This window comes from Homalodisca vitripennis, chromosome 8, assembly GCF_021130785.1.
Source record: "Homalodisca vitripennis isolate AUS2020 chromosome 8, UT_GWSS_2.1, whole genome shotgun sequence".
NCBI lineage: Eukaryota > Metazoa > Arthropoda > Insecta > Hemiptera > Cicadellidae > Homalodisca > Homalodisca vitripennis.
Genome location: NC_060214.1, coordinates 95859871 through 95881001, shown reverse-complemented (window position 1 = coordinate 95881001; position 21131 = coordinate 95859871). Strand labels below are relative to the sequence as shown.

The window sequence follows — 21131 nt, the reverse complement described above, 5'->3', positions numbered from 1 at the left end:
TATCACTAACATAATAAATCACCTTATACATGCTATATAAGAAAACTACAATTGTGCCATCTAAAAGTACCTTGTTTGAGTTATTATTATAATCATTTTATTTCTTCATACATACAAAAATAACATCTCAAACAAAATATAGCATGAATAACATTTCATTTATCAATACAATGAAGTCAACAAGACACTACACCTGTTACTTGGTTAGATACTGCTGCTGACAAACCCAAACAAACTGACACCGCTATAAAACAAACAAAAATAAAATGAACGAACAAGGGCAGTCAAATGTTGTTGCTCCTACAGCAAACACAGCCCTGAATAGTAGTGTTCTACAATAAATATTTGTTCTAAAAGCTTTTATATCTATTGATACAGGTTACAAGTTCTCACTTAAGGTATGGACAATCCAACAAATTTAGTGCAGTGGGAGCTACAGTAATCAGAGACAGGTTTGCACATTCGCATTAATCACTTTCCCTCTCCTAGTACAGCAATTTTTTATAATCATACGTATTTGTTTTCGTCTAAAACATGTGCATTTGTTTACATTTTCATGTCCCGCATCCACACCATCCATTGACACGGTCAAATCAAATCAAAATATTCTTTATTCGTACTGTATTACATACATACAATTTAATAGTGTCAAAACTTACAAAATAAGACCATGTATTTATGATCTTTTACTAAATTAAAATACAGTACCTTACAATATCCTCATAGTCCATTGAATGAATAAAGGATATTATTTATTAAATATCCCTTCAAATAGACGTGAATTTACTTACGGACCTGGACGTAGGGGAATTATGGTCATTAACTACATCTCCTACACACCAGAACTGTGGCCAACACTGTAAATCTTTTTGCAAATTAACATAAAAACTTGACAGATTTGGTTTTTAAAAATAGAATTTCTCACATATAAAATCTTTATTAACAAATAAATATTCTTACAGTTATTATATACAATGGAAAAATAAAAAGTTAACATTCACGTAACTCACTTAAAAGTGAGAAATCAATTGTCCAAGGCATCATAGTCGTCAGGATCACGCTTACGTTTCCGGTTTAGTTCATCGTCTCCTTCCAGTTTGACTGTGCCCATCTCTATCTGCCCAGCTGTTGCTATCTGTATTTTTGGTTTCGGTGTCATCATTTTCTGGGCTTGTGGCAGACCTGAGAAACAGTTGTCATCAAAACCTTGCTTCACAGCCTCTACTATTCAAATTCAAAATAACCTTTATTCATTAGATTGTACATCGATATGAAGAATGGCATCATACATAAAATACTAACCTAAAAGAACTAAATATACTACACGTTTTTATGAGTAATACAAATAAACTTACTCTAAATTCAATATTTTATAAAACAGATAGTTTGTGTTTTTATATTTTTAAACTCGTCTGTTAAATAAAGAGGTTTTGATATTATATACTCTTTCAGATTTTTCTTAACAACTTTTTGGTGGTTATACACATTTTCATGTTTTCCTTGAACTCTCATTTTTTGACAACTGTACTGCACAAAGAGCATCATGTTATAAAACACAATATAATAAATTAAGATTTCACTTAATCTATTAAACTATTTATGACAATTTTAATGCAACATTGCCAATTACAGCATCTTAACACAGACTCTTTTCGTAACGAAATGCCACAAGGCGCTCAGCATTCAAATTGTAATTAATACTTGTTTTTTTCATATTTTAGTTTTTTCTTCTAGACTCTTAATCTCATTAGTTACAAAATAAAACAATATGCTAATAGGTGCACCTGAACTTAAGTTTAAGTTTGGACAGCTTAAGCATTCCACTTCTAAGCTGAAAGTGCAACTGAGAGCAGATGTCCGAATAAATGAGCTGGAAAGGGTTTAAATCACTTCTCAAATAAATACTTAAATTGTTGCATTAAAAACCATTCAATGCAATGAATGGACAATGCTTATTTACCTACTGAACCTGCTGGTGAAAACTTGATAACGGGCTTGGGTGCAGTGATGGACTGTGTGCGGGGAACAGTTGTCAAACTTGCGCTTGACGGCCGCTTGACCAGTTGCAGCTGTGGCCCCTTGCTGGCCAACTTCATAGAGGCTTGCTGCACGCCGTAGCTGCTTCCCGAGAGAGTAGAATGTCCAAACTACAACAAGACAGAATTTGTGAGCCCGTTATACTCTGCAGACCTAAAGATAACCCATATCTTACAAGGGCCAGAAAGTAACAGACATTTTGAAATAAAAAATCAACCAACTGAAATAGGAAAATTTTGTTATATACATTTAAAAGCTACAATCTTAGACTTCAACGTAATCCCCGTTCAAATTGAGACATTTATCATAACGTGACACAAGGTTTTCGATTTCAGCTTTGTAGAAATCTGAGATCTTAACCACCGCCAACGTGAAGTTCAGCTATCATCTTGAACATTGGTGTGTCCATTTTTAACCCTTATAACGTCAGTATATCTTTTCATGACTTCCAGCAAATGGCACAATATTAAAAAAAAAAAATTTATATGTTAAAGTTCATTTTTATTTTTACTTTCTATAATTATGGTAAGTATAAAAAAAGTAAACATTTTAAAATTAAAAAGTTACTGTACTCAGGATCGTCAATGTTACGAGACATGTTATTTATCACTAATAATGAACACGGTACTTTGGAATTATACCGACCACACCCAGACATGAATCGTTATTTGACATTTTGCTTCTACTGATTACTAGATTAGCGTAGAACAATATTTCGTCAATATAAAACAGGAATTGTCTTATCGCAAACCCCTCCCCATCCTCAGACAGAGGTCAAAGTCGAGCGGTCTAGTAGATAACATGATTGCAGAGTCTCGCCGCCCGTTCAGCTGGTGCGTCGCTTTCTTGTACTTCCGTGTTTTACCTCTACATTTCTCCAAACACAAAAATTCAATAAAAACAAACGTGATCAAACTAAAACTAAACTCTTTATTGAAAAAACACTTAAAACTTGTTTTTATTCTTGATCATACTCCGCCACCCAAAATGCGAGTGCCATGCCTTCTCGCTGATGTCAACGAAAGAAAAACATCCCTCGAGATAGTACCTATCAGTAAAATATCAAATTCTAGAGGATCTGATCAGAAATATAAATTGAATTGTAATGGAAAGGCAATTATGTACCGCGCAAATCATGTGATGCCGCGTGGTCTGTCGAAATCAGGATTCTCGAGAAAGATAAGATAACAGCGACAACAATACCGATCACAGTGCCTGGAAATGCTTGTAAGTTTGTAATTTTGTAATTAAAGAGTTGTTTTTTCGTTCTATCATGTTTGTTTAGCTATAAATTTATATTTTTGTGTTCTTCATACTGGTGTAGTCGGTATAATCTCAAAGTACCTGAACACTAAATAGGTAACACTAAACACTAAAATGACACTAAAAACACTAAAATGAATACTAAAACTAAGATATCAATACTTTTAACAAATAAATAAAAACCATATAAACAGAAAACACGACTAAGGAAACCGACTCAGCGATGGTTAGACACGCACTACCTGAAGCCAAACTGCAAACAAAAGCGCGCGCGCGCTGTACGGCGTCTGTGCCGTGTGGCGGGGAGAGTGCCTAGACACCGCGTCTATTGTTTCAAACAATGTAACGCGAAAGCTATATTTTGACGCTTGACATAGGACAATAACCCACACACATGATTGACGCATACCGTTAGTGACATTGATCGGATTTAAAAGGAACTTAAATTTGCTATAGACGCAGTTTTGTGTCGATGCGCCGTACCGCGTCTTTGCCGTTTGGAGATAGTTTGTCTATGCGCCATACGGCGTCTGTGACGTTATAAGGGTTAAAGTGAATAAACACCACTGCCTTATTATGCTTTCACTCATTATTCCATTTCCATAAACTTCACACAGTTGGCAATAGATTTCAATTAGTTTATGGTTTTTTTAAAAACCCTATCACTGAACGCACTTCACAAGTGGTAGGATTTTCAATTGCAGCACACATTTTAATTAATCACAGTGAGAAAAGTAAAAGAGATACAGACCACGCACGACTACAGCTGGATGAGTACTGAACATCAGTGTTTTCATACCAAGATGGCGGCTGTAGCCCCCCTCCCCCCCCCCCCCACTGCCATACCATTCAAAAACATCTGTTACTTTCTGGATAGCCATTGTATATATGTCTCAATCATATCACAATATATCATATGTTTCACTGTAAAATTATAATTCTTTAGGTATTTGGAGAACTCAGAATCAATACAAGGAGAATTTCAAAAATAAGAAATTAAAATTTTTTTATCTGCAATCGATGTTTGTGAATTTGTGCCATTAAGTCAATTTTACTACTGATACCTTTTTACTTTACTACAGATTAGCCATCTTATTCTGTTCAGCAAATCTACTTTTTAGATATTGGGAGCAGTGAAGGATGTATCAGGGTTAACGGTAGAAGAAAGAAGGCCATTCCTCTATAATACATCTCTCACATATTTTACAATATTTCCATAGAAAAGAACATTGGAAATGTCAGTTTTCTTAGATTTATTGTGTTATTTTACTTATAAATTAAGTAGTCTATACTGGCCAAATTTAAGTCCAATCATTTTAATTACACGGTTGAGTTTGATTAATAAAAAATGTGTGACAAGCATTTCTGTTGTCCTTGACTGTACTTTAAACATAGTTACAGTACGACCCACATTGCAGTATTTATTGTCTCTATTAACTCCCTAACTGAAATCGGCATTATGCACGATGTCCAGTGCAATACCATATAGTCAATGCTGCTTACATAGCACAAGGCAGGCCAATCAAATATTTTTTGGCATTTGGGATGTTTTGGATTCAAAAAAAGCATTAAATATGATCTAAGAACAAATATGAAAATGATACAAGTTTGATTTAATTTGGTTCTTTTATCCTCATGTAAGCTTATAACGATCATAGTACAGCTGAGACCCAATTTGCACAGTATAAGCACATACTTTTTCTTGTAATTAACTCAGGCCTATGAAAGAAATTGATCACCAGCCTTGTTATTTTTGGTAGAGGTCGAAATGGGGTATTTATTAAAAGGTTAAAAATGTAAAATGATAATTTTTAATTTTTTCTTTATATTACAGTATATTTTTCTAATTGTGACACTTAAAACTAACCGTCAGGCGCCTAAATGAATGTTAAATCAGTGCCAGTTAACCCTTTTAATGCCGACGAGCGCCGCGAGCGCACGTCATTAGGTTTTACGAAAAATGCCGACGTGCGCTGGGGGCGCTCGTCCGGTTTTTGTTATATTGTAGTTTTAATTATTGACCAAATGCCATTAAACTTTGCATACTGTGTCTAGACACTACTACTAATGATACAAACTCAACATGTGATGACGTTATCAGCTGTTTTCAACCTCATTTACGTCCAATCATTCAGTGAGCGTCTTTGGTTGCTGTGGTAATACGGTGTTGCTAGGTTATGTTTTAATGGGAATTATTCGTGCTTTTCTTTTGTTTATTTCAGTTTGCTTATATTATTATTAGTTTTGTGATTATTGTAAATAGATTTGACCATGAGTAAAAGAGGGGGATTCATACTTTGTGCTTCGGCAAACACAAGTGTTAAAAAATTTTTAAATTATGTACCCTATATTGTAAATAATTAATTTTAATTTTATGTAAACTACTTTCTTTATTATTTCAACAAACAATTTTATACATTGGGCTAAACAACACGTGTAAATAAAGTGATTTTGAATGAAACTGACCAAAATATGTCTTACTGAATTTTACTGTAAATTGTGGACTTTACAAGGTTTTCGATAAAATGCTGTAACTTCACTATTTTTCAAGGGAAGTTCTTCAAATTTTGTGTTTGTGTTAATAATTAAACATAGTACAATTGCCAGTAACTACTTTTTAGTTAAGGCTAATAATTAAGGTACCTTTATATGTTCAAACTATTTTTTTTTTAAGTTTTTGTTTTTTTACTTTTTGTTTTTTACAAATATAAATTATATAAGTTTGTAAAAATTTTAATACTCATTTGTTTTAAACACTCCACATTATGACATAAAAAACAACACCTCAATGGATAATTTCCTTCAATAAATAAAAAAGTTATACATTTTAAAAAAATAGTTGTCAAATTATGGAAAAAAGGGCCTGGCATTCTTCGCATGTACTTTTTGAAAACAGGTTGGCATTTTTCGCATGGTCACTAAAAAAATGTCTGACATTAAAAGGGTTAACAATATACAGACAATTGGAGAGACCATGTTCAGTCTCTTTATCTATTTGTCTATTTGAGATAACGGGTGAATTGTCTATTTGAGATCCACGTACTTCGCGCTTGGCGGAAGATTGGATTGACATTTTTCTGTGGACATTGGGGTTGAATCTGTGCAGTGTTGTAACTGCAGTGTAGCCAATATGTCTTAAACAAATTACCTCTCGGCTCCTACACTACCATTTTATTCCAAACCACTATGAATAGCTGTAGATAGAGATATAGACTAGAGATATTGTCAGACTGTTTGTTTTCATCCTGTTTCTTTTTTTTATATTTGCAACATTGATCTAAAACAAATTAATATACAGGGGTATATTCTACTAATTTAAAACCACAGAACTAATAGTAAAAAAAAAAATACAAAATGAAACTCAATAAATTTTGACATTTTGAATTAGTGAATTAAACCATTGTCAACCAATTTAGAAACATCAGCACACTTTTAAGCAGATAAATATATAACGCAATTAATTCAATCAAGTACTTAAGACGAACAATTAGATTCCGTACCTTCTTGGGTGCCGTGCTCTTGAGACGATAGTTGCATGAATTGAGACAGTAGCGGTCCGGCGGCAGCCGGATACCACAGTGGGGTTTCACCAGCGGCAGGGGACTGTTGTTTTTCAGCCGAGCAATCTCCAACAATAGCTGAAAGGTGAAAACATTATTTCTCCGACAAAGGGGTTTGTGATGTTAGTAATAATCACTTCTGAGACTGGACTGAGATCAATTTATCACCCTTTCTTCCCACACCCCCTCACCCCCTTTCACAAACTCTGCTCTATCACTGTACATTACCTCAACTGAAATATAACTTCCTTCTATTCTTAAAATTTTTTCTGTCAGGTTCAAACAATTACTACATAACTATCCATCTTTTGTACATATTACTTTCAGTGAATGACTGTTAACAAGTTTAATTTATCTCTTCACTTTCTGATTAATATTTTTGTGTTATATGCTGAAACTGATTTCAAATTACAGCTTCGTATAAATTAAAACAACATTTTTAATGCATTAACCCTTTCAAGGCCAGGACCAAATATGAGATGTTGCAAAATTTTTTCACATCTCATATCCCCTTTTGACGTCAAAAGTGCCAGGCTAAAATTGGCGGATTTTGCAGTCTCTTAGATTAAAATTTATAATTTTTCATAAAAATTAGAGAATGACCTAAAAGTTGCACCAAATTACTCGTATAGATATATATACTATCAACAAAAAAATATATAGATGTAGTTTTAAGTAATTTTAAATTTTAAAAAATAATGTTTTAATAGATTACATAAAACTTTTTATTTTTTTGCAAATAATTAAAAAAGGAAAAATAATTTTACTGTCGGAAGCTATTTTATTGTATTGTGCATTTAGAAAGGAACAACCATACAAAATTTTGTGTTATTTCTCTCATAAATAAATTTTTTATGACACATTTTGTATAAATACGCATAATTGTACTTCGCAACATTTTATAAGTGTTAAAGCAACTGACTCTTACATTGCAAGAAACTTAAAATAAATATTCACATTATGGATGTACCGGTAAACAGATGATTGTAGGATCCATAAACAGTTTCAATACAGTTAAAAGACACTATTTACCAAGAAATATTTACACCATTTTATTTGAAATTTATTTACAATTTTCTATTTACAAATGTGCTACTTACAATTTCACTCCCGTGAGATCGCAAATTGTCAGTCATTGTAACTACAACACATAATTTAGCTAAGCACGTAACAACTAACACTAGTAATATTTACAACCACAAAATAAAATAATGAAGAAGAATCCAGCATACAATAGTACGATTACACTAAAGCATAAAGAATTAACAACAAAAGATCGAGTCAGCTGATAATGTCACGTGACAATTACGAAATAAAAATGCATAGACCTCCAAAATAAAAATGATATTCATATTAATTATCTACAAATATACCAGGAAATAAAAAAACATAAAACTTTAATCTTTTGACGTCGTATTTATTTAAGAAAACGACGAATATCAAGAAGACTATATATTGCCGCGTGGCGCTTTTCACGTATGTCACCGACGGCAATATATTGCCGCCTGGCCCGGAAAGGGTTAAGCCTACATCAGTATCAATATTAACTCATAAGAATTAATATTTCATCATTCGATTTTTTTATAGTAAATTTTATCGATTGTTTAAAATGTTGACATCATTTGTAATCTTGATGATTATAAATAAAGATTAATTCTGATTCTGATTTATATGCTAATTGAATTACATAATTAAATGGCAAATTCTTCAAAATTAATAATAACACATTTGTTAAATGATATATCAAAGTACATAGGCAAATACCTTATAAACCAATCATACTAATTAGTATTAGTTATAGTATACTAGTACTGGACATGTGATTAGGCTATTCCTAAGATTTTATTTTTGTAATGTTTTTGTATTTATTTAAAGGAATAAATCATTATTCTCATTCAGTTGGAGAAAACTTATGAATGTTATGCTTCAGATTAGTATTTTAGATTGGAATCAACTGTTTTAATTGTAAGATACCCCTACAATGACAAGTTACAATATGTTAAAATTACAAGTTACACAAGTGAGTAAAATTACAAGTGATTAGCCTACAGATTAATTTAATAACTAAATAAGAAAGGTCATCTATAGCGTACATTGGTTTTCTTAATGTAATGACTATATTATAAAATCACGAATGTAAGTGTTTGACAAAGACAGCCTTGGTGACAAAATTCCTTGCAAATCAAAAGTCAAATATTCGTTGGGATATTTTAATATAGTGACTACAATTTAACACTAATATAATTTGGTTGATAGCATATTTTTTTAATGGTTGCCTCCTAATTAGGTTGTTACAGTAAAAAACATAATACATTTTTAATCATTTTGCAATATAAGTGGTCTTTGTAAAATAAACTACTCCCATTGAATGAATTTGTCCACATAATTTGGTTAGTTAAAAGGTAGATACAAACATCTCTTGGAGGAGGAGTCGTGAAGTTCCTGTCGACCTGCATCTGAACAGCCAACCGCACATCTTCGATATCAGGCATCTTCTTCTTGGCATGATTGGCATACACTTTGGCATCGTCCAAAACACCAGTCACATATCCTGCAATTAATACTTTCGTAATGATTCATTGTTTTGTCAAAAAATAGTCAGTTTTGGTTTTTTTTTTTAATCAATGGCCTGTTATCTAGTTATATAGTATATATCAATGTTAATATTTTGCTTGCATGAATATAATCTATCAATTTTGTCCGGCTAAAACAAATAAAGGCAAAAAATGAGGCCCCAAAATATTTAATGAAGAATTTTGGAGCATTAGAAAAAGTTTAAATGAAGCACTAGTAAATGAATACAGATTTTCCCATATTAATTTTATTATTGCAAGGCCTTTCTGAATCAATGATTGATTCCATCATCAGTAACAGTAATTAAATTGGTGATGAATAGATTCTAAAAATTGTAGACTAATAATTGAAACAATAAACAAGATAAACTAAATCGTATCTCACTCATTATTCAAAAATTAATTTCTCTGTTTTCACTAAATGCTTTGTTACTTTCTCGTTCATACGTGCAAACTCTCTCCAAGTCCTTGGATTTCTTCATAAATATATCCTTCAAACAGTTATGTATGTGCGGTGTATATATAGATTTGTACAGTAACCAGATAATTACACACTCAAAAGTCTAAACGAGATAAAGAGGTCCATTGATACACTGAAAACTAAAGGGATCAAAATGTAGACTGGGATCATGATTAGGAATTTTTTGTAAATCTGTGTCTATAGAAAGAAAGAGTTACGCCATATTTTATCACTAATTAAATTACTTTTATTTCTCTTAAAACTCAGAATATAGAACTTTAAGTATATATCCCCTATGCTCAATTAAATATAGGGAACTATACTAAAGGTCTAATAACAGATTTACTTCCTTAGTAGATATATAGAAGAACACTTTCTTAACACGTTTGTTCCAAGTTTACAAATTATGTATATTTTAGTCTATACATGTACAACCTTTGCTTAACTGAAAAGCAGTTTATGTTGAAAACGTATGATATTTGATGAGTTGTTACATGTACCGACACAACTTTGTACAAAAAAGGAACATTTTCAATAGTTCTGATCTTTTTTTATACATTTTTTTGCGTGGGTCATAAATAATTCAAATAGGGTTGGTTAAATATAATATTACTTATAGACGTTGTAGACAACTAGTAGCCCTACACTGTTTCCCACCCAAACCATGCTACTTCCCGCCCACTCCGTGTTTCCCCCATAGTGGCAATCCTTCAACTGCATATCACATTCTCGCATTGTGTTTCTCTTTCCAGTTGTTTTGAACACATTACTCATGACAAGAAAACATCTTACGATTTGATGGAATTTTTGGAATTTTACCCAAGTAAATGTAAATCAAGAACCTTCAAAACGTTATTTAACTGGACTGTGTAGTTCTTTAAACATGTCCACTAAGATCCTGGCGTTAAAAAAAATATGTAAAAATATGAACTGTTTGTGGACTACAGGTGGCTCAACACTTGATTTAACTAATGTTCGTCATGAGCCACAAGTGGAACACACTAGCTATCTGTGATGATTGTATGGGCCATAAATGGCCCACATAATTTTGAATGTGTGTTTACAAACCTTAAGAAATGATAACATATTGGTTACTTGCTGGTGAACAACAAGAAAATCAGCCCTTGAGAAGGTACCTACCTACAAGACAACAGATTATGATCATTCTGGAAGACCTGATCACGAATGCTTATGACAAACAGTGAAAGCTGTAAGAGTACTATTACTCACCCCTAACTCACAATAAATTAAGACCTGCCAAACAGATTGATCTTGTCCATGTTTACGTCCGATAAATGACCAATGTACCTATTGCTCCTTCAATTGTTCTGTATATAGACTTTACATCATCACTTAATAGACATTTCTAATGAATATTTCATAATTTGTAAATAACATACCACATCTCAGTATGACAATATTCCAAGTTGGCAATTTGTATACAGTTAGGCTACCCCTATTACAGTAGGGATATTACACTTTAGGAAGATTTGAAAATTATTGTTGTTGGGTATTGTACTGTAAAAAGCAGTAAGCCTAACTTAACCAACTGGTTATAACATGCTCTAGCCATAGTTTTCTAACTCATATGGTAACATATAGATTGGCCATTTCCTACAATCAGTATTAGTTTATCCACAGTATACACTAAATCACTTTAGACTTTTAGAATTTTTTAGAATTGATTACTATGTTGAATGAAAACATGTCAACAAACAGTAGCCACAGATAAAAACGCATCAACAACGGTTACGGAGTTTAAAATATATTTTAGATAATTCCAGGTCTTTAAGGAGTTTCAGTATAAATAAATAAAAATGCCTTTATTGACGAGTGACACATCAGCTCAATACTGCTTTACAGCACAACTCCTAGTCAAAGAACTTACACTAAAAATAACAATTAAAACATATTCAACACAAATTCAAAACTGACAACAAGAGTAAGAAAGTAATTAACACACAATCAAAATAATATCAAAACTTATATGAAATAACAAATAAAATAAACTATCTATACATGTGAGACTGATATTGCTTCAGTCTCTTTTTGAAAGCCGAGACCGATAGCTGCTTGAGGTCACAGGGGAGATCATTATAAAGTTTAGGCCCGAAGTAGGAGAACCCTCTCCTTCCCACCTCAAGCCTAACCCTTGCAAAATGCAGTATTATTGGTTTAGCAATACCTTCCAACAACTGCTCATGGTTCAACCAGTTTTGTACAATTTATAGGATTATCTTTTGTCAAGCACTAAAACACAACAATAAAAATAAAATATATACACCATTGTACATAATTTTACTCAGAACTTTCAGTAAAGTCGAAATATGATTTCTTTGAAAGTTACAGTAGAATTACAATTATCCAAAGCAGACTGAGATAATTTTAAAAAAATTGTGGTTTTAAAGACACTACGAGCAATGAATATGCAAGAATCGTGTGCAGTAGTTGACCCTTGTCAATACGAACATAGTGTAGCAATAGCGGAAAAATTTATGTTGTATATTTTGTGTTCCTTAGTGTTTTGATTATGTACTGCGATGAGTTCTAAGAGATCGTTATCCGATAAATTTAAAATTATCGAACAGTTGAACAAAGAAGAGGAAAAAATGAGAGAGGAGGAAAATGGAGTCTGTTACAGTTGAAGAAATCAGAGATATCATCATAAACATTCCCGGATGTTCCGAGAGCAGTGCACAGGATGTAGGCAAGTGGCTGTTATGTGATTCAACGGATCCTGGATACCAGATTCTCAATGATGATGAGAACCCGTCTAAAGTGTTGTGACAGCAGAAAGTGATGACCCAGAAGATGAGGGGCTGACTGCGAGTAAGGCATTTGCAGGCCTAGACACCATGTTTAAATGTATGGACCGTCAACCAGAGTGTGATTACTTGCAACTGCTAACCACAAAACGGATACAAGATTTGGTGGTGCAGAATCGATATATATCTCAGCAAAATAGCTGACTCTGGTATGTTAAAAAAATAACGCATTTTACTGTGATTTAGTATTGTTTGTTATTATTACGTAATGTAAACATCGTCTTTGATTTTAAAAAAATAATAAATACCGTAAATGTTCTATATTGGATTTTGTTTACATTTTTTCCTAAATGGCCTTTTCTAAAAAAAATCTAATTATTTAAGTTAATCCAGATAATTGGAGTTCTACAGTACTAATGGAATTTTAAATTGTTTCTAGGTAGAATGTGAAAAAATATTGAATGTTACATTTCACATCACATTTTCATAATTACTAAATAAAAACTATAGTAAATATCTACAGTTGCTACATTATTTACTACATCAAGAACCATGTAGTCCTATCTTCGCCTGTTAAAATAAAGAATTTTTCAATTCATTTTATCAAATTAAATTTCTGTAATATTGAAATGTACTACAGTTAACATTTTTAATAACATTTCAAACGATTTACAGGTGTTGTAGAGACGAAATAACCTTAAAAACGATATAAAAATTATCAATAATGAAGCAAAGTAATCTTCTGTCCCTATATAGGCTACTATTTGTTATTACGTGATATAGATAGGTGGGTACGTGCATAGATAGAAATAAGTTAAATTTAATCTTTATAAGTGCTTACGCACCAACGTGATCTAACACAGGAAAGTAGTGATAAGTAATGCCCCTGACCATCAATGTGGGCTTTAGTGATGCCTGCACTTCTAGTGGATTAAGAAAAAATCCCACAAGGCAGTACCTAAATTCAAACTCAGTTGATGTAAGCATGATGATGATGGTTCTTAGTTATTCCAATGCTAGCTTATTCTAACCAATGATGTTAACCTTTCCCAAGCAATGTTATTTTTAATTCAAAGTTCTTACACCAAAATAAACAAGGCCATTTTGAAGCATGTTACATAAATTTACACAATTTGGCTTAACTCTTTTATTTTTAGCACAATTCAATGATTTCATGATTTCTTCAATTCCGTTTTGTTTAATAAGTGTAGCTACATTATAAATATATAAACGTTATAAATGAGTACAAACTTGTTTTGAGAAACAAAAAATGAAAATTATTTTTTGACAAAACCTTATTTTGGTGAACATGAGTAGTCAAGTAATATAAATTTGATAGTAAAATAAACTATATTCAATAATTTATTAAACTAGGCCATGAGATAAGCATAAACAACACGCACAAATATACTTTACTCAATAATAAATTAAACTAGGCGGGTAGGGTACGATAAGCGGACCCGAATTTTTATATCGAAGAATGTAATAATAATCGATAACTAATATTCTCATCTCAAATCCTAGACTATCAATCGATATAAAAGTATCTATAGTCCTCAATAACAATCACGTTTTAAATTAAAATATGAATTTAATATTTACAGTGATCAAACAAATTATTATAACCAAAATTAGGAAAACTGAAGACGACCATATTTGCTCCTCTCACAGTTACAGTTGTGTCTTTCCCACAAATTTCACATACGTTTTTCGGTACGATTATGTGTATTATCTGAAAGTGTTTACAGCTGTTGATATAGATTAAGTTAATTGTTCAAAATAATTAATCAGTAGGCCTAACGATTAGTTATATCGATGGTTATGATTCAGTATTATCGTTTGCCAATTTCGATATAAAAAAACCCTACCCAACTAGGCTACAAAATTTGAAAAACTTATCTCATTTGAAAGTACCATAGCCTATTTTTATTTTCTTCCAAACATGTCATACTTAAAAGCTGAGTGTGATGGAGCGGAGCATATTAGCACCGTTACATACATATTGTGTAGGTCAAATAAGAAACTAAAATCAGGATTTTCATCAGTATTATCCACTAGGCCTACATCACTAATATGTTAATTTTGCAAAAAAAGAATCCAAATTGTTATTTTATTCAATAGGTTTAAAGCAATTAATTTTTCACTAAGCTCATCATCCACACCACTCATTTTTATATTTGCAAATAAGTATTTTTGCTGAATGGTGACGTAGCTTGCCCTCGATTGCAGTGTTCATTTTGCACATTACATATAATTAATAACATGAAATAGCCTATTGTTCCGAAAACAAAATAAACAAGACAAATATGAACCTAATTAGCACATTAAATGTTACAATAACTTAGACTGATTGTCGGAACGGCTGTTAATGCTGATGTCAATAAATGCGGTAAATTAAATTAAATACAACTAGGCCTACTAATGTCCCAAAGTGTCACTCTTAAGCTATAGCCTAGCTTATAATCCCACTATTTCCACTATTAAGTAGTAAAATTTCAATGAATATGACTACTTTATAAGCCGACAATCTTAAATGTAGCAGACGTACTTGTACTACGAACGTTGGCACTTTCTGCCAAAATAGTCAACGTCTATATAAAAAGTATGTTGACGTGCAAAGGGTTAAGTACGTATAACATAGCAAAGCTAGACAGAAGTATAGCAACAACACTGGTGCTTTAGTATACTAAGGTACAGCCATCAATAGGCTAACTTTTGTGGACTTTAACTAACCAAGTGGAACTATCACAGACAAGTAGGCTAGAAGTAATAAGTACTACTACACTTTTGCACGGGGTTTGAGTGACCCTTCTAGCAGACATTGTAATTACATAATAAACCTATCCATAATGTTTTACTTAACTTTGGTTAACCCATCTCATATCCTACTCCTTACTGGAAAATCCTACTACAGTTACATAAACCGAAAGTATTGATTTTCAAAAAGTGTATGAGAATATAAAAAGACAAGATTTTTAAACAAAATGTTTGCAACAATTAGACAGCATACACAGTGTATCAAAAGCTACTTATAGGTTATGTGGTTAAAGAATCAACACTGCAGAAATATTTACTTACGATAGGTGAATTCTAGCAACTGGTTGATTACTCGTGGTTCGTAGTCATTAATTCCAAGTTCTTTGAGGATTGAAGTGATAACTAGAGCATCTTTCGGCAATTGCTTCTGCTGAACAGCAGACATTCCTGCCATATTTCGCCAATTTTAATTTAAACAGCAATCCAAGACAAGATGTGCTTGGCGCTGACTACACAAACTACAAACTAGAGAGTAAAAAGTCAGACAGATGATTCAACTGACGATTTTTTTAGCGAAGTTGCAGTTCCACACACAGCTGGGCTGCATTCAGAATGGTACATGCGCAGTTGAATGTTGGATAATGGCGGGCCAGCAAACAAAAATCAATATCTTCAAACTAACACTGAAAATTAAATAAACACTTCATTGTTCTATAAATGAACAAAAATGCAATATTTAACGTGTTTAATCCTGATTCTCCACTTTATATCAATATTCCCCTCATGGAAAATGGGTTTCAATGTACTGTTAACCTATATTATCTGTGAAATATTGCGATTCATATTTCTATCCTCATCTTATTCAATACAATCTCCAAAAACTTAAAAATACGAGAATGTCATTCTTACCACTAGTAATATTGATCTTTCCCTAATGACAAAGTAAATATTTCATGTATTCCAACGTATGTAAATATGAAATTGTTTTGTTTGACGACAGTCTGAATACCTGGTAACTAACATTAAATCAGTGATTCATTTTTGTAAATGCATTCAAAATATATCCAAGTGTTTGAATGTTCATAAATGGTTAAATTTCATAAATGCTGGTAGACAATAAAGACATTGAGACAAAAGTTAAATTTTATGATACAAACATATTTTTTATCATACTGTTTTTACAGTTAATGAAATACTTACTTCTGTTAGATCGTCTACATTACTTACTTAACCATATTTTATTATGGATATCCAATATTTGTTCTCTTGGTAGATGTCATTCTGAAACTACTAAAATATTTGCGTTTCATACTTTTTATATTAAAAAAACACACACTGTGCTGCCTTTCGCTGTTTAACTGTAGGTATCTACTAGCTCGTTCAAATATAAAATAAAATAAATCATGTTTATGGATAAACTTTGCTATACTCTTCTGTAGTAATTACTTTAAATTACATGATCCAGTGTTTACTGCTAAAATTCGCTCAGAAATAGACAATATTGATTTAATACAGAATTATAGACAAGTATTACTCAGATTCAATTACATAATCATGCTACTTATATTACGTCATTGTGTTGAAAATCTGTATGGTATTAATATGCTTTCAGATATTTTACTGAATTTTCGCACAACATTTGTGAACCGCAAAGGCGAAGTGGTGTCTATCTCCAGCTCTATCGCTCTTCACTATCTCAAGGGTTGGTTTGTGGTGGACCTCCTGGCTGCCCTGCCCTTTGACCTACTCTACGCCTCTGATGTTTACAGCGGAGAGGTTAGTTTTATATATATTAATGTTAGATTTATGTTTTTTTTAAATAGAGAGGACCGATTTTCTTCAAAGAAAATATATTTAGGCAAACTGCTTGATTATATAAGTAACAGGTACTTTGGGATTATACCGACCACACCCAGACATGAATCGTTATTTAACATTTTGCTTCTACTGATTACTAGATTAGCGTAGAAGACTATTTCGTCAGTATAAAACAGGAATTGTCTTATCGCAAACCCCTCCCCATCCTCAGACAGAGGTCAAAGTCGAGCGTCTAGTAGATAACGTGATTGCAGAGCCTCGCCGCCCGTTCAGCTGGTGCATCGCTTTGTTGTACTTTCGTGTTTTACCTCTACATTTCTCCAAACACAAAAATTTAACAAAAACAAACATTTACCAAACTAAACTCTTTATTAAAAAAACACTCAAAACTTGTTTTTATTCTTGATCACATTCCGCCACCCAAAATGCGAGTGCCTCCGGCCATCAGCGCGGGCTTCGACAGCACCTTCGGTGCTGCCCCGCGCTGATGTCGACGAAAGAAAAACATCCCTCGAGATAGTACCTATCAGTAAAATATCAAATTCTAGAGGGGCTAATCAGAAATATAAATTGAATTGAAATGGAAAGGCAATTATGTACCGTGCAAATCACGTGATGCCGCGCGGCCTGCCGTAATCAGGATTCTCGAGAAAGATAAGATAACAGCGACAACAATACCGATCACAATACCTGGAAATGCTTGTAAGTTTGTAATTTTGTAATTGAAGAGTTGTTTTTTCGTTCTATCATGTTTGTTTCTATAAATTTCTATTTTTGTGTTCTTCATACTGGTGTGGTCGGTATAATCCCAAAGTACCAAGTAACATTTTGAAGGAATGTAAACCAAAGATAGGCCTACAAAGTTGAAACGTATATTTAAAATTGTGTATCTTTGGGGGGCACTTCCTAACTGAAAAGATCTCACCATAAAACTAGTTATCCTTTTCAAAATTAAATATGTCATTCGGTGTTTATAATACCTGAGCAATTCATTTAGGAAAAGTTACTTAACAAACATAATTGAACATGAATTATATTTGTCGTTCATATTTTAATGTTGTACCAGTGTTAGACCTGATCTCGTCGCGATCTGAAGGGGTGTAGATTACTTTCGCGGTGCTCACTTGGATCTCCGAGAGAATAAATAAAATAATTCAACAAAATTATACTTTTGTTTCTCGTCCATACGGTGTTCTAACAATTTTCATTTAATTTGTCCAAATGTAGCATTGCAAGTTGTAAACTATTCGTTCCACTATACCGTACGTCCGTCCGACCAAAATCCGATGTGTGTATAAAAGCGTGTCATACATTTATTCCTTTATGTCACTACGTATATGGACACGGCCATGTGTCGGTCGGTTGCAGAGGCAATAACAAGCTGCTACATGGCACAACGTAGGCACCGCGCCTGTTTAATGAAATGTGTGAAAGGTCCCATACTCGTGCCACTAAAAGAATGTTGACGTCGGGATATTTTTCTGTCCGTCCAAAAGCGGCCGTGTGTTCACACCGCGTCGAAACATTCTTGAAATACTTCGGCCTCACTGTAGAAAGCTAGAACAGATGTCAAACCGAAAATGCCAATAATCTTTCTTCGTTTGAAGGTTATTTTTTACGATGGAAGGATTGTGAAGGAAACAGGATTTTTCCGGACATTTGCCATCGTTCAGTGAAAACAGTTGTAGGTGGTTAGTAGACGAGTGAAGACATATTGTGACCTGTATTCCGTAGTTCAGTTTTAATGATTAGTGTGTTGTATAGTTTTTTATTAGGTGCATGTTTATAGAGTTAGTGAATATGACAAACAATATGTAGGTTGTGATTCCTGACTAAGGCGTGCCACAACGCTTTGGTAAGATTTGTTTATTTTAACCTAGTTTGTAATTATGTATTAGGTTAGTTCTTTACCTGAAGAAGAGATCAGATTGCAGATCTCGAAACGTAGTGTTACTGATTTCTTGTTTCACTGAACGATGGCAAATGTCCGGAAAAATCCTGTTTCTTCACAATCTTTCTTCAGTAGAATTGAGTTAAAAGGTGCTGCGTTTTATTGTGATTGGCTGAAGCTTAACCAGCCAAGACCAACAAGCTAAGCATAATAAATTATTAGTATGGATACTTTGCATCACGCATATTCGACGTTATTTACACCGGAGAACTTTGATAATATTTAAAATACCTACTCAAATCTCTTTTCGTATGACATCATATATACTGTAACTACTTCGACATGAGCTGTTCTGTTTGGATTGGTGATCGACAGTTTTGAGTTTCTGGTATCTAACGTTGACTTGTCCTGTTAATATTGAGTTGCAGGAGTCGGGTCACGGACATATCCACCTGCTCAAGCTGACGCGGCTGCTCCGGCTCGCGCGATTGCTGCAGAAGATGGACCGCTACTCTCAGTACAGTGCAGCAATACTCACGCTACTCATGTTCTCCTTCACTCTCGTCGCACACTGGCTCGCATGCATCTGGTTCGTCATTGCTGAGAAAGAACGGACCAGAAATGACAAAGACTGGGATCTCAGTGAGTTTTTCAACATTTGATAACATTTAAGCAGAGGCATCATAAGATGTATGAGTGCTGTGCATTTTAATTGAGTTTTCCTTGCAGGAAATGCTATTACAATATGTAAATATATTTTTGTACTCGGCAAAAGCAACTATATGAAATATTAGTGTCATTGCACAACTTCTCAAAAGGGTCACACGCACTTGTAGTTCAAGTTCTGTACTGTTGTAGGTCAACACTCTACAGTACCATAGGCTATGAATGAGTATAAACTCCACATGTATAGTCTCTGACAATACTGATATTTTCGTTATTTACTTTTTCAAGCACAATCTGTAGATTCTTACCAGAAGAGGGAGGGTAGGAACTATCATATGATCCTCAATATTCACCCTTTAATAATTATTACTTACATACATAATTTTGTAATTTTATTAAAGAAATACAGAGAATGCTACCCAAGACTGTGTAAATTCATTGTTAAATTTACTTACAATTTATTTTAAGATGTTGAGATATATTTAACAATGAAATTATAATTTATTGGTCTAAATTTTCCTATGCTTTTAGATAATAAATATATTTTTAACATGTTAAATCATTTTATTGAAGTTTAAGGTAAACTAACTAAGTTGATTTATACATCTAACCATTTTATATGATTTATTTTCTTCTTGGGTTCTCTAAGAAAATATTCTATCCCTCAAAGGTTTATTCTGTGTTTATTAGCCTATAAACATTCCCATTATTTTTATAGCTGTTGTAAGCATTTAAGCTGATAACTGAGATAACTTTTGCTCCAAGATTTGAAAGTTGTGATGTTCCAATCACAATACCAAGGTTTATTTTGGTAAAAGCAATGAAAAATAATATTTGTTATAGAAGTGAGAGTAATGTTAGTAGTGATAATATGTGCTTTTATTGTTATTTATTTTTAGTGTATACTTTAAGTATTTTAATGTGTTCCACTTTATTACAAATTTAATGAAATTATACAATTCATGGAATTTGTATACATTGTAGAATATAGGATATTTTAACTTTGAGCCTTTAATATTCTCCTATTTTTATGGAGTCAATTTATTCAGTAACTCATAAAATTAATATTACTTTCTGATTAACTCGTAATTGCGGCAAACCTTTCTATAAAACTTGGTAAAATTGTATTTGTTGCAGGCTGGATCCACACACTGGCAGAGAAACTGAAGGTGGACATCCAGAATGTTTCTCACTCAGAGTCGTACATCACCGCACTGTATTTCACCTGCTCTAGTCTAACCAGTGTAGGCTTCGGCAACGTCTCAGCCAACACTAGTAGTGAGAAGATCTTCAGCATCGTCACCATGCTCATCGGAGGTACGTCATGAAATGATAATAATA

At 32.9% G+C, this 21131-nt stretch overlaps 2 protein-coding genes across 2 annotated transcripts in view; one reads left to right on the top strand and one right to left on the bottom strand.

The window, feature by feature from the left end:
* LOC124368279 (potassium voltage-gated channel subfamily H member 8) overlaps positions 1 to 21131 on the top strand; it is a 234054-nt gene that overhangs the window by 186369 nt on the left and 26554 nt on the right. The window contains exons 8-10 of the mRNA XM_046825553.1: positions 17028 to 17191; positions 19553 to 19766; positions 20928 to 21107. Coding sequence (XP_046681509.1) covers positions 17028 to 17191; positions 19553 to 19766; positions 20928 to 21107 — 558 coding nt within the window. The remainder of the gene's footprint in view (positions 1 to 17027; positions 17192 to 19552; positions 19767 to 20927; positions 21108 to 21131) is intronic.
* LOC124367777 (transcription initiation factor TFIID subunit 9) lies at positions 918 to 15965 on the bottom strand. Its single transcript, XM_046824885.1, has 5 exons — positions 15737 to 15965; positions 9275 to 9411; positions 6801 to 6938; positions 1961 to 2147; positions 918 to 1182 (listed from the first exon to the last, which is right to left on the bottom strand). The coding sequence occupies exons 1-5, from the start codon at positions 15867 to 15869 to the stop codon at positions 1025 to 1027; spliced, it is 753 nt and encodes a 250-aa protein (XP_046680841.1). The 5' UTR covers positions 15870 to 15965; the 3' UTR covers positions 918 to 1024.